The sequence below is a fragment of the Lepisma saccharinum genome, chromosome 5 (assembly GCF_977018435.1).
Source record: "Lepisma saccharinum chromosome 5, izLepSacc3.1, whole genome shotgun sequence".
Lineage (NCBI taxonomy): Eukaryota > Metazoa > Arthropoda > Insecta > Zygentoma > Lepismatidae > Lepisma > Lepisma saccharinum.
This window is the reverse complement of record NC_139233.1, coordinates 18,832,818-18,851,464: the sequence shown is the minus strand read 5'-3', so window position 1 is coordinate 18,851,464 and position 18,647 is coordinate 18,832,818. Positions and strand designations below refer to the sequence as shown.

General features: G+C 36.1%; 1 protein-coding gene across 2 annotated transcripts in view; it reads left to right on the top strand.

The window, feature by feature from the left end:
• The window catches only part of LanA (laminin subunit alpha), a 137,518-nt gene that overhangs the window by 42,731 nt on the left and 76,140 nt on the right, over positions 1–18,647 (top strand). For both annotated transcript variants that reach the window (XM_083122227.1, XM_083122228.1), the window contains 10 exons: positions 2,046–2,318; positions 3,937–4,074; positions 4,823–5,095; positions 6,294–6,428; positions 7,210–7,374; positions 8,997–9,155; positions 11,403–11,659; positions 12,611–12,886; positions 14,400–14,609; positions 17,390–17,564. In XM_083122227.1, coding sequence (XP_082978353.1) covers positions 2,046–2,318; positions 3,937–4,074; positions 4,823–5,095; positions 6,294–6,428; positions 7,210–7,374; positions 8,997–9,155; positions 11,403–11,659; positions 12,611–12,886; positions 14,400–14,609; positions 17,390–17,564 — 2,061 coding nt within the window. The remainder of the gene's footprint in view (positions 1–2,045; positions 2,319–3,936; positions 4,075–4,822; positions 5,096–6,293; positions 6,429–7,209; positions 7,375–8,996; positions 9,156–11,402; positions 11,660–12,610; positions 12,887–14,399; positions 14,610–17,389; positions 17,565–18,647) is intronic.

Here is an 18,647-nt window from a genome sequence, read left to right as displayed (position 1 = left end):
CGTCTTCCCTGGATCCTTCTGTAATGTTAAACCAATCACAGGTTGGTTGAACTAGGTTCAAATGCCTCCTTCACTGTTTGTTTGAAGCTAACAGAGTACCAGAGGACATCACAGAAAATGCAAAAAAAAAAGAGTACTCACTACTGTGTGAAGATGCCAGAACATCCTCTTCACAAAGCTTTGAAACATATCTACAAGACAAGCAAGGCATTGCCAGACTCGATGATTTCTATGCTTCCCTTCTTTCAAACAACCAAAAATACTCATCATTGTGGAAAGTGATAAAGTCTGATATTTTCCCATGTAAATGCTACAATCAAGGGTGGTTTCTCAATCAACAAGTCTGCCCTTATTGAAAACCAATGCGAACATACAATCATAGCACTGAGGAGAGTGCATGATGCTGTTATCAATTGCAAAGGAATCCATAGTATTGTCATCACACAGAAAATGCTTATGTATGCCAGATCTGCTCGGAGGCAATATGAAGATTATATGGAAACACAGCGTAACACTAAGAAAACAGAAGAGAATAATTCTGCCAAAAAGAGGAAGGTCATGAATGAAATAAAGAAACTGGAAGATATCAATGAAGTTGAGACAAAAATCTGAAATGGAGCAAGAACTTTCTCAGGAAATCAAACTTTTGCGGAAGTTGGAAAACTAACATCTGTGGGCATTGTTAAAACTTCTGTTTTCATTCTGGTGATATTGTTCAATATATACATAGAATTTATTCATATAAGTGTGTTGTAGTTGTTTAGCATAACATGTTCATGATTAAAAAAATGTAAATTTGGGTTATTTTAATCAGTACCTTTGTAAAATATTTTAGTAAAAACTTTTTCATGAAATTTTATTGTATTTTGAATTGTAATGAAGTAATAAAAAGTAATGAAGTAATAAAAAAAAATTGCTACTCAGGTGAGAGTTGGGCAGCTATGGGGATGGTGGAGGCTGCATGTAAAAGAAAACAAAATATTTTGCAAAAGTAAGAAATTGGTTGGTGTGTGAGTCAGGAATTTTTTTAAAATCTGCTCAGGAAAAGTCAGGAAATTTAACTTCACAAATTTTGTGGGCACCCTGAAATGTCTGAACACCTTGTATCTCTGTAACTTTAATTCCATGAAAAATTTATTGTTCTAGAGATATCATGGCAGAATCAGAGTCTCAGACCATGTTTTATGCAATGATCTTGAGGTGTAGAACACAAACATATATATAATTCAAAATGCCCTCTGTAATGGTATAAGATTTTTCACCCTTTGCTCATTTTTGCTTTCTTCAAAACTATGCAGACTACCTTTTATAAAATATTACGAAATGAAACCCATATGTGTGTTATAACATCAGTGCTGCTACAATTTCGCAATGAAATCTTAGAAGTGTGCAATAGGCAAAAGGTGCAAATTACAACCACAATAATCTGTAAATTTAGGACTTTTCAGTAAAAAAATTCAATTTGATTTGGATTTAAATGAAATTAGCATCAGCACGTTTCAAGATAACAGACTTTATGTCTACCAAAACAAAACTTTACAAATACATTTGGCATGGCTAATTTGCTGAAGATAAAATTTTTATATATTTTACTAATCAGTTCCAAGTTGGAGTTGATTTGAGATATTTTGGAATTGATTCAAAACTATACAGTTCAACTCCATTCAAATTGATGATGCAAACAAAACATTTGTGAAACATTCCCTTTTGTAATAACAATGAATGAGATGATTATAGTATTTAGTAGTGAATAAAAATATGTGTTCTAGCACAAGTCATGAAACAGTGTCCTGTGTCACATATTCTTTATTTTATTGCCAGTCTAGAATGTAAATGATTTCTTTCCCTCTTTGAATTCACTTGATTGATATAAATTAGTTCATCTCAATCATGCTACACTGATAAATGGGAATATTACAATCTATTTTATGAAAACAAATTTTAACATTGTTCATCTTGTGAAATGGGAGTAGGCAGAACTAAATTTCTCATGTGTATTCAGTAGTGTCCCTATTCATAATTTGCTTTAAAAAAAATCCTTTCAGCTTGCCAATGCAATTACTTCTTTTCAACTGGGAACTGCGCTGAGGGTACCGGACAGTGTGAATGCCGACCAGAGTTTACGCCACCCCATTGTGACAGTTGTAATTTTGGTTACTTTGGATACCCGAATTGCAGACCCTGTGAGTGCCATGTGAACGGAACACGGGGCTTCCACTGTGAGGCTTCTGGTGGACAGTGTCCATGTAAACCAAATTACACTGGGAAATTTTGCACATTCTGTAATGAAGGATTCTACCAATTTCCTGATTGCTTAGGTAAGTGATGCATCTGCTTTCTCCATAACTGAGTTTTTTTGTAAAAGTATTGTCTGTAGTATGACCATCAATTTCAGGTATGGTCATGATTTATGTCTTTTAGAAGTAAATGCTATATTTTACTAACTTTTTTATGAATTGGACATTTGCGTATTTTATCTTTTTAGGAAAGCTAGGACAGTGTGTGTTTATTAGGGGACATTTGAATACAAATTATCTGAATCCAGTTCCTGCAGAATTCAAATCCTGGATCTAAAATCCGAATCCTGAACCTTGGATCCAGGATTTGGTATCTGGAACTAAGATCCAAGATTTAGTGTCTGAACTTTGGATACAGGATTCTACTAAATCAACAAGTTCAACTATTATTTCCCACTCTTAGAACTACAATTCATACAATATCCAATGTTTGTACTGTATATTACAGGGTGTCCAGCTTAAAAGCAAAATAAAACAAATTAAAAACTTGAAAGTTTATTGATATATTACCTTATAGGTTACTTCTACCAATATGTTTTTCCCAAATGTTTTTACATACTTAATGTACCTCAATATGTGCACCTTCAGTGGAGTGGCAGACGTCCTATTTGTATTCAATTTCTGCCCATGGGTTCAATAGGATTATAGCAGCACAAATGTCTTGTGGGTCAGGTGCACTTGTGTTTGGTGCACTTGATATTTTACAAATCTCACAGAAAAAAATCAAGAGCAGTAATACTCAGCGATATTGGTGACCAAATGTTAGGATGAGTACCTCTCCCAATCCAACATTCAGGAAACTCATGGTCTACGAAATCCCTCACCACATGTGCGTAATGGCAGGATGCACTGTCTTCCTGGAAGATTACATCACATGAAACTTGAGGCACAGCGTATGTCCAGGTAACAGCTTAGTGAGAGAAAGCATGTGGAAAACTTCTATTGAGGAGTTAACAAGGCTGCTAAGACTGATGCTGTGACTGCTTGTTCATGGAAACAGTGTGGTTATGTGCAAACAATGTCAAAAAACATTTTTATAATTAGGAAAAGAGAGACGAGCGAGGATGGTGGCAGTGGCCACTGAAATTAATCGAAAAAGAAAAAAGCAGCTTCTCGGATAAAAGTGAGTACTAGTTTCTCCGTATTTAAACATGTTTAGTTACTTGACAGGTAGAAGAAAGCTGTAAAGAAATATCTCAATAAACTTTCAAGTTATTAATTCTTGCTTCATTATGCCTCTTAAGCTTGACACCCTGTATGCTGTGCCAGATTGTTGCTTTAACTCTTCCTTGTTATTTTAGCGTGAAACCAGATAGATTTGCACAGCAAGCATACAGTAAATGTTTTATGTGTTAAATCAGTATGTGATAAATGTATCATGTCATTGCAATGTAGAAAATGAGAGATATATATGTATGTGTCACCATATGATTGGGAGTTCAGATGTCAAAGCGCTGGAATATAATACCAGGATCCTGGGTTTAAGTTCTTTTTAAGGCATGCATTTCCAATCATTTTCTGCAATTCAGCATCTCTCTCTGTGTGTTACATTTGTGTACTCATAGTTAATTTTTTTAGTGTTTAGCATAATGTATATTAAGTACATATTTCTGTACAAAATCTTTTGTATTATTTACAGCCTGTGAATGCAATTCTTTGGGAGCAGTATCAGATGTCTGTGATTTGGAGTCAGGACAGTGCAGCTGCAAGAACAACTATGGTGGAAGGACATGTGATGACTGCGAACACGGATATTACAACTACCCTGACTGTTTGTGTAAGTTTCATTATTAGAAAAATTCAAGAGGAAATAGTCGTCCATGTGGAAATGTAATTATTTTCATCATCCTCTATTACATTTAACACTTAGCTGGCATCATGAGATGTTTTTAACATCCAAAATAATAATTATTGTTGTTATTGTTTACATTTTGGTCTCAGCTGCTCAGTGTTCACAAATTTTGAGCATGATAAAATCTCATGTGACCTTAGCAAAGTATTCCCAATATGAAATTTTGGCCGACACCTATAAAGTACCGGTATAAAATTTACCGATACCGATAGCCGATATTCTACCGATCCGATATAAAATTTCAAGAAGAACCTGAATGGATCATTGACCTCCTTAATAAATGTGTGTTTCAAGGTGACTGCAGTGCAAAAGAAGTTGCTTATTTAGACATTTACTTTATAAGAAAGTAGAGCATGGAGATTATCCATAAAAATTATAACATAATGGCAGAATTTTGCACTAAATTATAAGATATTTGTAGATATATTGGATCGGTAAAATAATCAGTAATTTTACCATAAACCGATACACCGATATGACTATATCGGCTGATACCAATAGAGTATCAATTAATCTGTCCCATCCCTACCCAATACCAATTACAATTGGTATATGCTGATATCGATGCATCGGTATCAGTATCATCAAAGCCACAATTCTTAAACATTTTTGTGTACTTAGGTGAAACCAAATTATGTTTCGAATTGATACATTTGTTCAATTTTGCTTTTAGATTGTTCCTGTGATGTCAGAGGCACCGTACCAGAAGTGTGTGATAAGAACTCGGGCAAGTGCCTTTGCAAAGAGGGTTACGGAGGAAATCGCTGTGATCAGTGTGTAGCAGGCTATTATGGATATCCTGATTGCAAACCTTGTGGCTGTAGTGAAGTGGGAAGTGCATCGACAGTTTGTGATGCTACAGGGAAATGCACCTGTTTGTCCAATTTTGCTGGTCGAACTTGCGATCAGTGCAGCCCAGGCTACTATCAGTACCCAGAGTGCTTGTGTAAGTACAACCTGATGCTTGTAATTATTTCTAGATGCTGGGAGTTCCTATGTGTTCCTAATCAATATAATCTAATCATCACCCATCCTCATTATAATGATTAGCCAAAGTGTCGGGAAAAAGATACGATAGAAGAAAAATACATAGTCTATATTTTGTCGTTTTTTTCTAAACTGGTGAGTAAGGTCAGTATTGTTTGTTTGTGTAACTGTAATTATGATTTTTTGTTTTCATTTTACAATTTGGAATGATTACTTTCCAATGGGTGACAATTTTTTCATTTCAGTCCTTCTTACAAATTTTCCTAACCTTGTAATAACCATTGTAAAAAGTATTTCTTAAAAATTGGCTTTCTGTAATTGCCAAAAAGGTGTAAATGTTACATTTTGAGAGCCATGCTTTTTTCTCTGCTTCCTACATTATTCACCATGTTATGTTATGTCAAATGATCCGTGGTAGCTCAGTCAATAGGGTGTCTGACTATCATGCAAGAGACCTGGGTTCAATCCCCAGCGGGGGAGAACTGGGGATTTTTACCACCTGTTCAAGTGGTTCCAGTGCCCACTCAGCATCATATAAAGTGAGTACTTGGAGGAAACTTGGGAAGGGGGGAGTTAAAGGTGGTCAGGGGCATGGTGCTGGTCAGATTACCCCCACCTTCGGCCGTGATCAAGAAGGTGTGGGGCCTTTACTCCACACCCCCTATACACCTTCATGGCATGCTGCAAAGCACAAGGGAACATATTACTTTTTTACTTTACTTTATGTTGTTATGTCACCTTTATTAACAGTGTGGTAATGATTATTTGTAGTAAAAATGAAAAAATATACAGTACAATCATGAAAACATTGTCTTAGCTTTATAAAAGTAGAATTTTTTTTATTGATTAGAAAAGTGTTGATGAATTTGCATGAGGATGTTGGATGCATGCCAGAAAATAAATATATATTTTTAATAAAATCCGAGTTTTGTTGCTAAAATGCTAATTGATTAGTAGACTGTAATTGAATTGGTCAGGAATTAGTTACTTTTTGGTCTATTTTTGATATTTTGGTCAGGTAAGTCTGTAATTTTAACCCTCTTACATGGGCACCTGCAGAAAATTTTCTAATGTAGGTCAAAGTCAAAACGTTGTGTTGTTCATTGAGACAATATAATATTATGTTACCTGTCATATTTTTCTTTTTTTCTCCTTAGCTTGTGACTGTGATTCACATGGTTCAATTGGGATTTCTTGTGACTTGGAAGGGAAATGCCAGTGTCGATACAATTTTGATGGAATTCAGTGTAATCAGTGCAAAGAAAGATTCTACAACTTTCCCATTTGTGAAGGTGAGTAAGATGAATTTTTAAATGTAGGTACATATGTGTACATGAAAGCACCTGATTTTGATCAAGGAAAAATCCATTTAAATATTGTAGAGCGTGGTTCAAAAATTGGGGCAAGGCGACACATGTGCTTGAATTCAAACGTGTTTCATATTTGGGCTGAGAGACTTGCAGTAAGGTGGTCATTCACTTGTCTATTTCGTATGAATTCTCCCAAACCAAACATCACAAGGCTTTATGTCTATCTACTGCTCAAATTGAAAATGTGTACATCTTTTCCATTCTTTTAAGTACCATGTTGTCAATAGATTGTGGTTACCTATGTATTAAACATTACATCTACAATTTTAAAGATGTAACATATCTGTTGAGTGTATCACTAAAACAAGCAAAATCATGCATTTGCACAACTTGCACATCTTGCCTTTGACTTTGCCTGTAATATGAATTCGGACTGTAATTGGACTCTAAAGATGTAACAGAAAGAAAGAAAGAAGAAGAAAAACAAAGTAAAAGAAAAAAAATCTTTCCCTTAATGGTTCTAATGATGCATTATGTTATAAAATCTTTCCACGATTTTGCATTGTAATTCTTTTGGCTTTAGTTCCCTGAAATATGTAAAATCAATGTTCCACTTTATCTCTTCTTGGCCATGCTGTGAGTATCAGTACTGATAAACAACATAATATATTAAATTGCAGCATTTGTTTCTAATTCTGTATTAGCTATTAATTTATGTGTGTGTTTGCATTCATGTTAAACGTTTTTGTTTCTTTAATTCCAGAATGCAACTGTGACCCAGCAGGGGTAGTAGAGACATTTGCAGGCTGCGGTTCCTTACCACCAGGAGAATTGTGCCAGTGCAAACCAAGAGTACATGGAAGAATTTGCAACGAATGTCGCCCTCTGTATTGGAACTTACAACAGTTAAACCCACAAGGATGCGAAGGTATTGTCATTTCTGAAACATTCATGTGAGTGATTTATACATCCTCGTATCACAGAACAAATTTTCTGATGCAGGATTGGTATTAAAATCGCACCATATTGGGTAACACTGTTAAGCCTTGTTTCCATGTTAATAAAACATTAAAATGCTGACCAAGGGAAAATTTATTGTATAGAAAATATACACTATAAACGTAACGACAGTTTTTGAAACTGTCTCTTTATTGGGTGGAAACGTTACATTTTTAGTGTATATTTTTTATACAACAAATTTTGCCTTGGTCAGCATTTTAATGTTTTATTAACCATATTGGGAGTTTTCAGATCCAGGAAGTATCAGCAATGACATTGCCAGAGGATTCCGGGCTCAGAGTGGATGAATTTTCAGTGCCTCACTGGCGAAGAGCATTGAGTGGTCTACAACACTCGGACAACCAAAGGTTTCATGTTTGAGTCCTGGTCCGAGTATGGATGCTTATTTGAAACTGTCCCTTTATCGCTTTCATCATCATCCACCCCCATCATCACAATTTGCCTGAAGAATAAGAGAATTGATGTACAACAAGAATAACGCAAATAAAAATGTAAACATACAAAATACATTCAAGTGGGCTCTGCTGTGATCACCATTCCCGCTAAGTATGTCTGGATTTGACTATAAAATTTAAGTAAATAGTTAAACTACGTAATTAAATTGTCTGAAGAATTATATAGCCACGGTGGCTCAGTTGGTATCTGGCTACCATGCTAAAGGTCCCAGGTTCGATCCCCGGCCGGTTCAAATCCGGGAACTTTTCTAACGATGGAAGCGGCCCCAGCATCGAATAACATGGGTACCTGGGGGAAACCCTGGGGGGTAAAGGCGGTCAGGGGCATGATGCTGATCACATCACCCCCACTCACGACCGGATCAAGAAAGTGTGGGGCGTTACCCCCACACCCCCTATACGCCTTCATGGCGTGGTGCTAAGCACAGGGGAGCACTTTACCTTTTTTTACTGAAGAATTATAATGTATACTATTTACTAGACTATTCTGGTAGCCTATTGTCCATCTCTGCTCATCCACCAACAACGCCCTATTATGTCAGTCTGCCTTTGAAATAGAAATCTTTAGGTGGGGGATATTTGCTTGAGCCTTGGTGATAACTAGGGCAGATACTCGTGCGTATAATATGGTCATAATTGGATATTTTCTTTCCTGTATGTATGAAGCCATAAAGCACAGATTCATGTATGCCATTAACTATTGTATTTTATAACTGATAACAACATTCTTTTAGTAAGCTACAGGCAGTGTGTAGTGTAAATATTCCGACAAAACTTGACTTTTTACCGTATGGATGCATACATATAAGATAGAAAAGGTCATTTCTCGGGGTCTTGTATAGTCAAAACAAAGCTGCAATGACTAAAACATTACAGAGAAAAGTTGTCAGTGTAGAACAGTGACACCCTATATATAAATAATGTTAATATAAAAACACTTCCATTGCATCTATACCTTGTTAATCTGGGAGAATTTTGAAACATAACATTAAGCCTTTTTACCATATTGAAATCTTTTTCTGTGCATGATGCCTCTTAGAATTATGCAAATAATAAAGTTTGTTGTAATTTGCAGATTGTGATTGTCATATTCCTGGTGTTATGGGTGGAATTGGAATATGTGATTCGAAGACTGGTCAGTGTGTTTGCAAACTTACTGTGGGTTCCCGTAAATGCGATGAGTGCATTGATGGAACCTATGACCTTCAAGATGAGAACCTGTTTGGATGTAGTGGTAAGTTTTAATGTGCACTAACTCCACTTTTAACAAGCGTTGAAAATGCTTGAGCATTTTAAATATTAATATTAATTCAAGTATAAACACAAAAGATAAACTAGTGATGCTTCAAAAGTATCTTGAGAATACCAATCAGGATTTTAAGAATGAAAGGCATAGTTTTCTTTACCTAGCATAAGGAACTGAATGAGAGGCAGATCTACATGGCCTGGTGTCAAGCAATAATATTTTTTATTTGTTCTAGGATTATGTCACACTGATGGAAGGAAGAAGAACAGAAGAAGAACTGTCTGTTAGAAAAGTACCAAAACATTGCTCTGATTAGTGAAAACTTAAGTTGAAGAACAAAAATTTGTATTCTCCATAGGAAATACATTAGAATTGAAATATACTTATTACTGATATTAAGGCGATACCATTTTGAACCAATATCTTAACCAGTGCTGATACTCTCTCCGATTTTCACTGATACCAATGCTTCTGCTTTGTAACACTGGAAGTTGCCGAGAGTATTGAATAATACAGGGTGCGGCAGCGTTCGAGTCTATATTAATAGCACACCATGAGGAAGTAAATGCATTTTATTTATTAGTTATTATGTCAATTAATAGTTAAAGGTATGCCATTTGATAAAGCGTAAGTCATTGTCCAATTGGGTGGATTAATGTTTGAATATAACCCCTCTCAAATGATGCCCCCTCTGCACAATACATTCATCCAGGCGACGTTGGAAGCTTTCCATAACTCGTCGTAACATATTCCCTGGGATATTGCCGACAGCAGTTCTTATGCGGTCCTTCAACTCAGGAATGGTGGCACAACGTGTTCGGAAAACTTCTTGCTTCAGGTACCCCCAAAGGAAAAAGTCGGCACATGACAGATCGGGTGACCATGGCGGCCAGGAGATGTCACCGAAACGGGAAATTACTCTTCCTGGGAATGTCTGTCGCAAAAAAGCCATGCAAATTCTGGCTGTATGCGAGGTTGCACCGTCTTGTTGAAACCATAATTGTTCCATATCCACATTCAACATCCCTAGTTGAGGAAGAACGAAGTCTTGCAGCATAATTAGGTAGCGTTCACTCGTGACAGTTACAGCCCGACCGATGTCATTCTCGAAAAAATAAGGGCCAATAATCCCAAACGAAGCAATTCCACACCACACTGTGACACGAGAACTATGCAATGGCTTGATGTGCAGTTCATGCGGGTTTACATCACTCCAATAACGCAAATTCTGTTTATTCACTGAACCACATAACTCGAAATGAGCTTCATCTGACATCATGATGGTGTCCAACATTTCGGGATTTTGGCGAAGGAGATCACGCATCGTTAAGCAGAATGTTTCTCGTGAAACCCAATCGCGAGGCTTAATTTCCTGCACAATCTGCAGCTTATATGGGTGAAAATGGAGATCTTCATGCAATATTCTCCTGAATGAGCGATCTGACATTTGCAAATTTTGCGAATGTTGGCGAGCAGATTTTTTTGGGCTACGCAATATTGCAGCACGAACATTTTCCACGGCTTCTGGTGTCCGCACAGTTCTTTCACTTCTTCCTGGTTTACGATTACACGCAGCGGCCGTTAATCGAAATACACTAACCCACCTCAGAATGGTCCGTCTATCTGGAACTTTCCCATGACGTCCCACGTTGAAATGTTGCCTAAATAGACTCTGGGTAGCAATTATAGAGTAATTATTCATGAAATAACTTTCCACAACAAAGGCACGATGCTGTACACTCCACCGATCCATCTCACTCTTAACAATCGAAATGGCACCTCATTAGTACACGAATGCTGCACGAGATGGCACGCATTCATACATTACGTCATTGTACTACACAAGCCAAAATAAGCTATGAACGCTGCCGCACCCTGTATTAACATTGCAATTATACCACATCAATTTACTACAGTTTACATTAAAATATTCAACGAATTGCATTTCATTATTAAAATAGTTGTAATTCAATCACAAAATCCATTTCTCACACAATACCAAGCAAAATAAATTCAAATTTTGGATTTTGCATAATTTCAAGGATAATTATAATCTGCAAAAGTGTCAGTATTTTTGCAGACTGCGTAAGACACTTGCACTCAGAAATATATCGCACTGCTATCTGCTGATAGACATAAGCATCAGTATGCATTCAGCCCTAGTTAGGATATTAAAATTCAGATTGTAGATAGTCTCCAAACATTTTAAAAACAATATGAAACTTTTATTTGTAGACTGTGGCTGTGACATTGGTGGATCAGTGAACAATGTCTGCAACAAACAAACAGGACAGTGTCCATGCCACCCCACGATCAATGGGCGAACGTGCAAGGAGCCTCTGAAAACATACTACTTCCCCACTCTCTATCAGTACCGATATGAGGCTGAAGATGGCAGAACACCTGCTAATACTCCAGTGCGCTTTGGCTTTGATGAATTTATTTTTGAAGGTTACTCATGGAAAGGGTATGCGGTATTTTCACAGCTTCAGGTAAGACTTTTCTAAAAATATAAATTTTGTACATACCAGCAATAGAGATATAAGTTACAAAAAATGTTCGACAACCAGAGGTTTCCTTACTCTATGGTAGAGCCTTTTACATGGAAAGTAAGAATTTTAGAGAAAGGGCTGAATATACTGAAGGGTGCAAAATAGCCATCATACATGCCGACACACACAAAAATTTTAAATCAATCAATCATGGAATGCCAAAGACCTAGTCTGGATTTTTTTTGAAGCCAAAACATGCAAAATATATATGTAAATCAGTGTAGAATAAATCATTGTAAGTTATTCAAATATGTAACAATATTTTTCATATTATTTGATCGTTTTCTTCATTCCTATGCTATTTTTTAGGTCCAAGTGAAATTCTCAAATTCCATCAGGGCCTCTAACTGAACTGCTGACCTGTGGCCAGTTTTCAAGGAATTAGTGAAATATGAAATATGGCAGTAGTGAAAAACGTACATAGAGCCTTGATTTTTGCAGCGACTTTCATGGCTTAAGGTTCAGCTGGATCCTCAGCCGACACCATCAAAGCAATTTTCAAAATTTCTTCTCCTTTTGAAAAACTGCTATGATATTTCAAATTCTGCAAAAATTTCATCATTTTAGATTTCATTGTAGAGGATTCACGTGAAAGTTCATGTGGTTTGCTTTCACTATTGTGTAGATATTTGCAATAGTTTCATGGGTATGTAGACCTATTAAGGTTGTTTTATGTAATGACTTTCATGGACAGGTATTTTCTCTCCTCACTCCACTACTTGTCAATACTGAGTCATTACTTGTATATTGATAATAATACTTATGCAATATTTCAAATTTAACATATGATTGAAAATAACCATATTCTTTAGCCTTGCAGATATACACTAATAAACTTATACAGAACATTCTAATCACTCTAAGCAAATTCTATTTCTGTCTCTTCAACAGAATGAAATTATCCAAGACATTTATTTGGACAAACCATCTCTATATCGTATGGTTCTACGGTATGTAAACCCCAACCCGGAAACCATATTGGGAGAAATAACCATCATTCCAGACAATCCAAATGACATTGAGCAAACCTTCCAAGTCCAGTTCAAGCCAACAAAGACTCCAAAGTTTGTGACCGTGGCAGGAGCTACAGGCAACATTCCTTCGCCTTTTGTCATGAATCCAGGCAGGTGGTCAATCAGGATAAAGAATAAAGAGAGCTTGTTCTTGGTAAGTATATTTTTTTTTTATTTACATTCCAATCTGAGAATATGGGTTGCTCTTATTTTATGTTGTTGTACTCCATTTTTGTGAGCCGGCCCCTGTGACGGAGTGGTTAGCACATAGCACTACGATGCCAGGGGTCCTGGGTTTGAATCCTGGCCTGGGCACAAATGTTTGTGAGCGTCCATTCATCAATTCATCACTCATCCCCATGTTTGCAAATTAGCCAAAATGGCACAAAAAGCGAAGTAAAATAAAGCAAATCGATCAATACATTTTTGTGAAAATTATACACATCATAAGATGTCATCTTCGAAACAGATCAGTGGGTGAAAGTTGAAACTCACCAACATGGATAAGGGGGTGTTGAAGCGGATAGTGGCCACAATATGACAAGACAATGGTGTCCCAACTTCCGAGATGAATTCCCCATTTCCAGGACCCTATGTCGACCTAAACTAATCAATGGGAACTGCATACTGGGAGCATTCATGGCAGAGTAGCTATTCCAAAACCATGGATGACACTGCGTAAATTTTCGCCTGGCGCATGAATTTTCAAATCCAGTTCTTACCAAGAATTAATAATTCGAGTTCAACGATGCAAATTTCCATTACCCTTTTTAAAATTACGAATACAGAATATGTTTTTTAGTCTTTGTGTGCTTTCTGTAATACGTTTATCATTAAATCAGAATAATAAACATGGCATTATAAATTTTTGCACTGTAGGGATCCGAATTTTAAAATCTGCAGCGATATGCTGTAACCGGTAGAGCCTTTTTGACGAAATCCACTCCAGCACAGGAATTAATTACTTTTAATCCAATCTTGTATTAATTCATAAATTAGATGTTTTAAGGTCACATTTCAAAATGTACAGCTTTATGCATTCTTGGTTTTGGACTTTTAACCACTGTGTTATTTTTTAAAAAATTACGAACATTTCGGAGGCTGAATCTGCTTCCGTCTTCAGGGTAGCGTGTAGTCTGTTAAATCATATGGTGTCTATAAATGGTTGCCCTGGAGGAATATCCTACCCTGAAGCCTCCGAAACGTTGATAAATTTTTTAAGAATAACACAGTGGTTAAAAGTCCAAAACCAAGAATGAATAAATCACCAATGATTAGCTACAAAGAAGTACAGCTTTATCTTAGTTCAATTCAAGGCTTTGCTCCCCCAGCTTGCAAAAAATGCTGGCTCAGAAGAAAAGGAGTCTGGCGCCTGAATCATTTTTAATTCTGTCACCTATGGCTACAATGTTTGTGTATTGGTATCAGTGGGAACCAGTAAACAGCAAAGATATTGTCATTGACATCAGTTCAAGGAGACTTAGCTATAGAATAAACCTCATTTAATTGTTAGTTTGCTCACAATACAAGTTCCAAATAATTTCATGATATATGCGGCATCCTATGTAAATAATGGACTTGGAAGATATCGTGAATGTGCATATTTTTAAATGTCTTATATCAGAGGTCTGTTAATGTTTAGCTTATTTTTGTGTTTCTCTGTACAGGATTACTTCGTCCTTCTTCCTGCTGCTTTCTATGAAGCTACAATCTTGGTGAAGAATGTTGATACGCCGTGTGAAATAGGGGACAGGGGTCTGTGCAGACACTTTAAGTACCCAAATATCACTCAATTTGATATGGTTCGAGGTGAGGGTGGGTACATATCTGAAGATGAAACAAGGGAAAGATTGAAAGAATATTTCACAGATGAAGAGGTAAGGATACAGTATGTTTGTTCTTTTTTTCACATTTTTATACCCGTTTCTGATACAAGTATGCATGTACAATGGAACCCTGATGTTACGTTCTCGGATTTTATGTTTTCCTGAATTATTTCCCCAGATTTTATATTTTTCTGCAAATTTAAGTTTTTTTTGTTGTTTTTGTACCCTGGAAAACATAAAATCGAGGTTTCACTGTAATGTGACAATCAGCTTCTATCACATTTTATTGCTATCTCGTAGTTATGTTTCTGTGACAATATATCGTAGTTTAAATCACCATCAACAGGTATTTGGTAAATGATATATTTTTTTTATTCGGCCACATTTCTCAAATTATTACTAGAAAATTATACACAATAAACTGTTACTAGAAGATTCTACTTTTGCTATAGACATACATAATTACAGCACTTGTATATCTAGTGTACAATCTATTATTCATTGTATAGTTACATCGTGCTACGATGCCAGGGGTCCCAGGTTTGAATCCTGGCCTGGGCATGGATGTTTGTGAGTGTCCATTCATCAATTTCATCATATCATCACTCATCCCCATCTTCGCAAATTAGCCAAAGGTGGCACATAAGCGAAGTAAAATAAAGCAAATCAATCAATCAATCATTGTACTCTTTGTTTACTCTTTACATATTCTACCACTGTTTTTTGAGACAGCACTTCTCTCATTTTCAGACAAACAGTGTGTTTATTTTTTTTTGCTTGTGATGGAGGTTGATGGATCTGTGACGTTAGCCTGACCCATAATTCAGACTTTCTGATGCACTGAGCATCAACTGTATTCAAAGTTTATTTCCTTGTATGCTATCAAACATTTAAGGCATAAACCCCTTGGAAGCTAGTAAACATTTCATATTCAATATACCATGTGAATGTCATAGAATCTAATAGGTAGAGGCACATATTTTTGGTAAATAAAAAAGCAAAATTTCAGTACAAAAACAGAGTAAATTTCGGGTTCAAAAGCGGTAAATAAAATGAAATTTCGTTGTTATAGCAGTGAAAAAGTGCCATGTAAAATTACAATTTGGTTTTAGAAAATGTGAATATAATCCCAAATTTGATTTAAAAACTGCACTGTTACACAAAATAAACATATCCCTTCTAATAGCACATTAAATCATTACCAGAATATTAAGTTTATTCCTATATAAAGGTGTCCATTTTTGCTTCTCAAATATTTACAGCAGAATTAATCAATTTTCCACGAATTGCATAACTCACAGGATACTTCAGACTTCAGAAAGTGTTGTGTCTGTATATAAATGGTAAATTTTGTGTTTAAAAGTCGATTTCACATTTTGCAGTTCATTTCGCATCATTTCGTGACAAAACAGGATAGGAAAATGCACCTCTCACCTTTCAGAAAGATGAAAAATTAACATTAGAATGTGTTTTCATCAAAAATGAAATATCCATGCCTCTACTAATATGATGTTCTCTGGAGAAGAGAATAGATGTGTGCAAGAAACACACACATAAAAATTATAAACAAAAAGTAGCAGAATGTGCATGGAATGAATCCCATAGAATCGAGTGGAATTACACAAAGAACCAAATTGGAAGCAAAGAAACACTGAAGAAGTTCCCGCCTACATGTGCCTGATCCCAACCATCTCGGGTAATGTTCAACACACAACAGTACTGAACTCTGAGGATTGCAGTAGAATAGTGGATGAGCCCACTAGAACACTACCAAATAACAGTTCTGTCATATATTTGATCCTCGCCATTAGCCAAAAACAAACAAGTTGATTGAGGATGAGAGAGAAGTATGTTAAGGAAGAAATGTTGTTACTAACATTCAGATAACAAAGAGCATTATTCAGAAAGTAAATTCGGTTTGCAAATATTGCTGCTGCAGCACTGTGGTCAGGATGGTGTGTGTGCATGCCAAGTTTGTTTATTCTTTGGCAAGACGCGGATGCCATTTTTAGACATTTGAACAGCATTTATGCATCGTGGTGTGTGTTTATAATGTGTAACAGAAATCAAGAAACCTGCCTTTTCTTGAAGTGGGAGGAACATGAAACTTGCTGAAATTTATCATCAACTTTCGTAAGGTGTATGGAGCACATGCCATGAGTATGGAGATTGGTGTGACTCTTCAATGAAAGATGCAGAAATGTGCATGATGATCCAAGGAGGGACCAACCATCTGTGCTGCATGCAGTTGAGCAGAAGTTCAGAGAGGAGACAGTTTACCATTATGTAACTTTCCCTGCATTTTCGTGTGTTTCTGCATCTGAAATGTATTTGCTGGCTGGCAGTTCCAACAATAAGCTCAAATAATTGTTCTTGTTTTGAAGTCCACTTTATACACAGATAGGTTAATTGGGACTGGACCTACAGTTTAAAGTGGGATCTGAACCACTATGTGCCTCCACCGGGTATTGAACCCAGGTCCCCTTGATTACAAGGTAACAACGTTACCACTATGCCATCAGTTAAGCCTCCTCGAGTTCAAAGAAACCGTTACCATGAGGTTTGCATCACCAGTGGCAACATTCTATGATGAAGGGATGCAAAACTGGTGTGCCCTGCTTTGGCAGTTGCCTCAACAATGGTGATAACTTTATCAAAATGTAGTGTACAATATGCACATCAAATGGTTACATAGATAACAGTAAATGGTTCGTAAATATATTCTTGTTTTTTTCTTGATAACCCAGATGAACTTACTTTCTGGATACCCTTAATACTAGTTTTATACCTCTTGCGTCCAGTACTAACAGGTTTTCTCTTTTCATTCGTAGCATCTGGAAGAACTACAGCAGGACGAGATGCCTCTTATTAATGAAAACCAAAAGGAAATTCATTTAGACCTGCGTGTTTCAAAGCCTGGCAGACACATATTGTTGGTAAATTATTTCACTGGAAGAGACACAAGGCGATCTACAGTCTTGCAAGTGGAAACCAGCACACAAAAAGGTATGTTTTCCTCAATCTTATCTTATTAAACTAATTGGAGAATATATTTGCTTTTTACTAGGGATGGATCAATGTCAATACTTTTGCCGATACCGTATGAAATTTACAGACACCAATTTCAAAATTGCACCAGTTCTATGTAAAATCACAAATGTTCCGTGAAGCACCTGAATTCATCATTCAGCTTCTTAATGTATGCAGCCAGATGACTGTATATTTTATTTTAGAAAAATAAACTGCCAACTTAAGACCTTGACAATACTGAGGTAAATGAATTATAACTTTATGATCTATGGTAATAGAGGCACGCATTTTTGGTAAATAAAAAAGCAAAATTTCGGTACAAAAGCAGTCAATTTCGGGTTGAAAAGCTGTAAATAAAATAAAATTTTGGTGTTATAGCAGTGAAAAATCTGATCTATTTTCTAAATTTCGTGTTTAAGAGTGTACTTTGCATTTTGCAGTTCATTTCGCATCATTTCGTAACCAAGCAAGGTAGGAAACTTGAAAAATTAACATTACAATGTGTTATTTCACATTTTATGTTTTTGTCAAAAATGAAATATACATGCCTCTAGTAATAGTGCACTTCCCTACTTTAGTCTTTTATTGATGCTGAACTATTCTTATCTCACATTAGTGTCATCACACATTTCTGACTGGTTTTTATCTATGCTTTTTGACTACCCACTGACTCTTCTCCACTCTTGTTTTTCCTCTTGGTGGTGTATAAATATTTTTCATATCCATGCCATGATATGCTTTTTCTGTATCTATGAATGCCATATTTAATTCACTGCTATAGTTGTAATGCCTTTTATGCAATTATTTGATTATGAGAATGAAGTTCACTGTGAACCTGTTTCTTCTAAAGCCATAGTGTTTATCTCTTATATTTTATTCTATTTATTTAGATTTTCTCATACAACCTTGATAATTGACATGTTAGTGCTATTTCTCTTTAATTTTTCTGTTCATTCCTGTACACCTTCTTGAATATAAGTATTTTTGTCTTCCCATTTACCTTACCTTTGTATAGGAACTGTTAAGGTGTGTTAACCAAATAAAAGGGATAGGTGCATG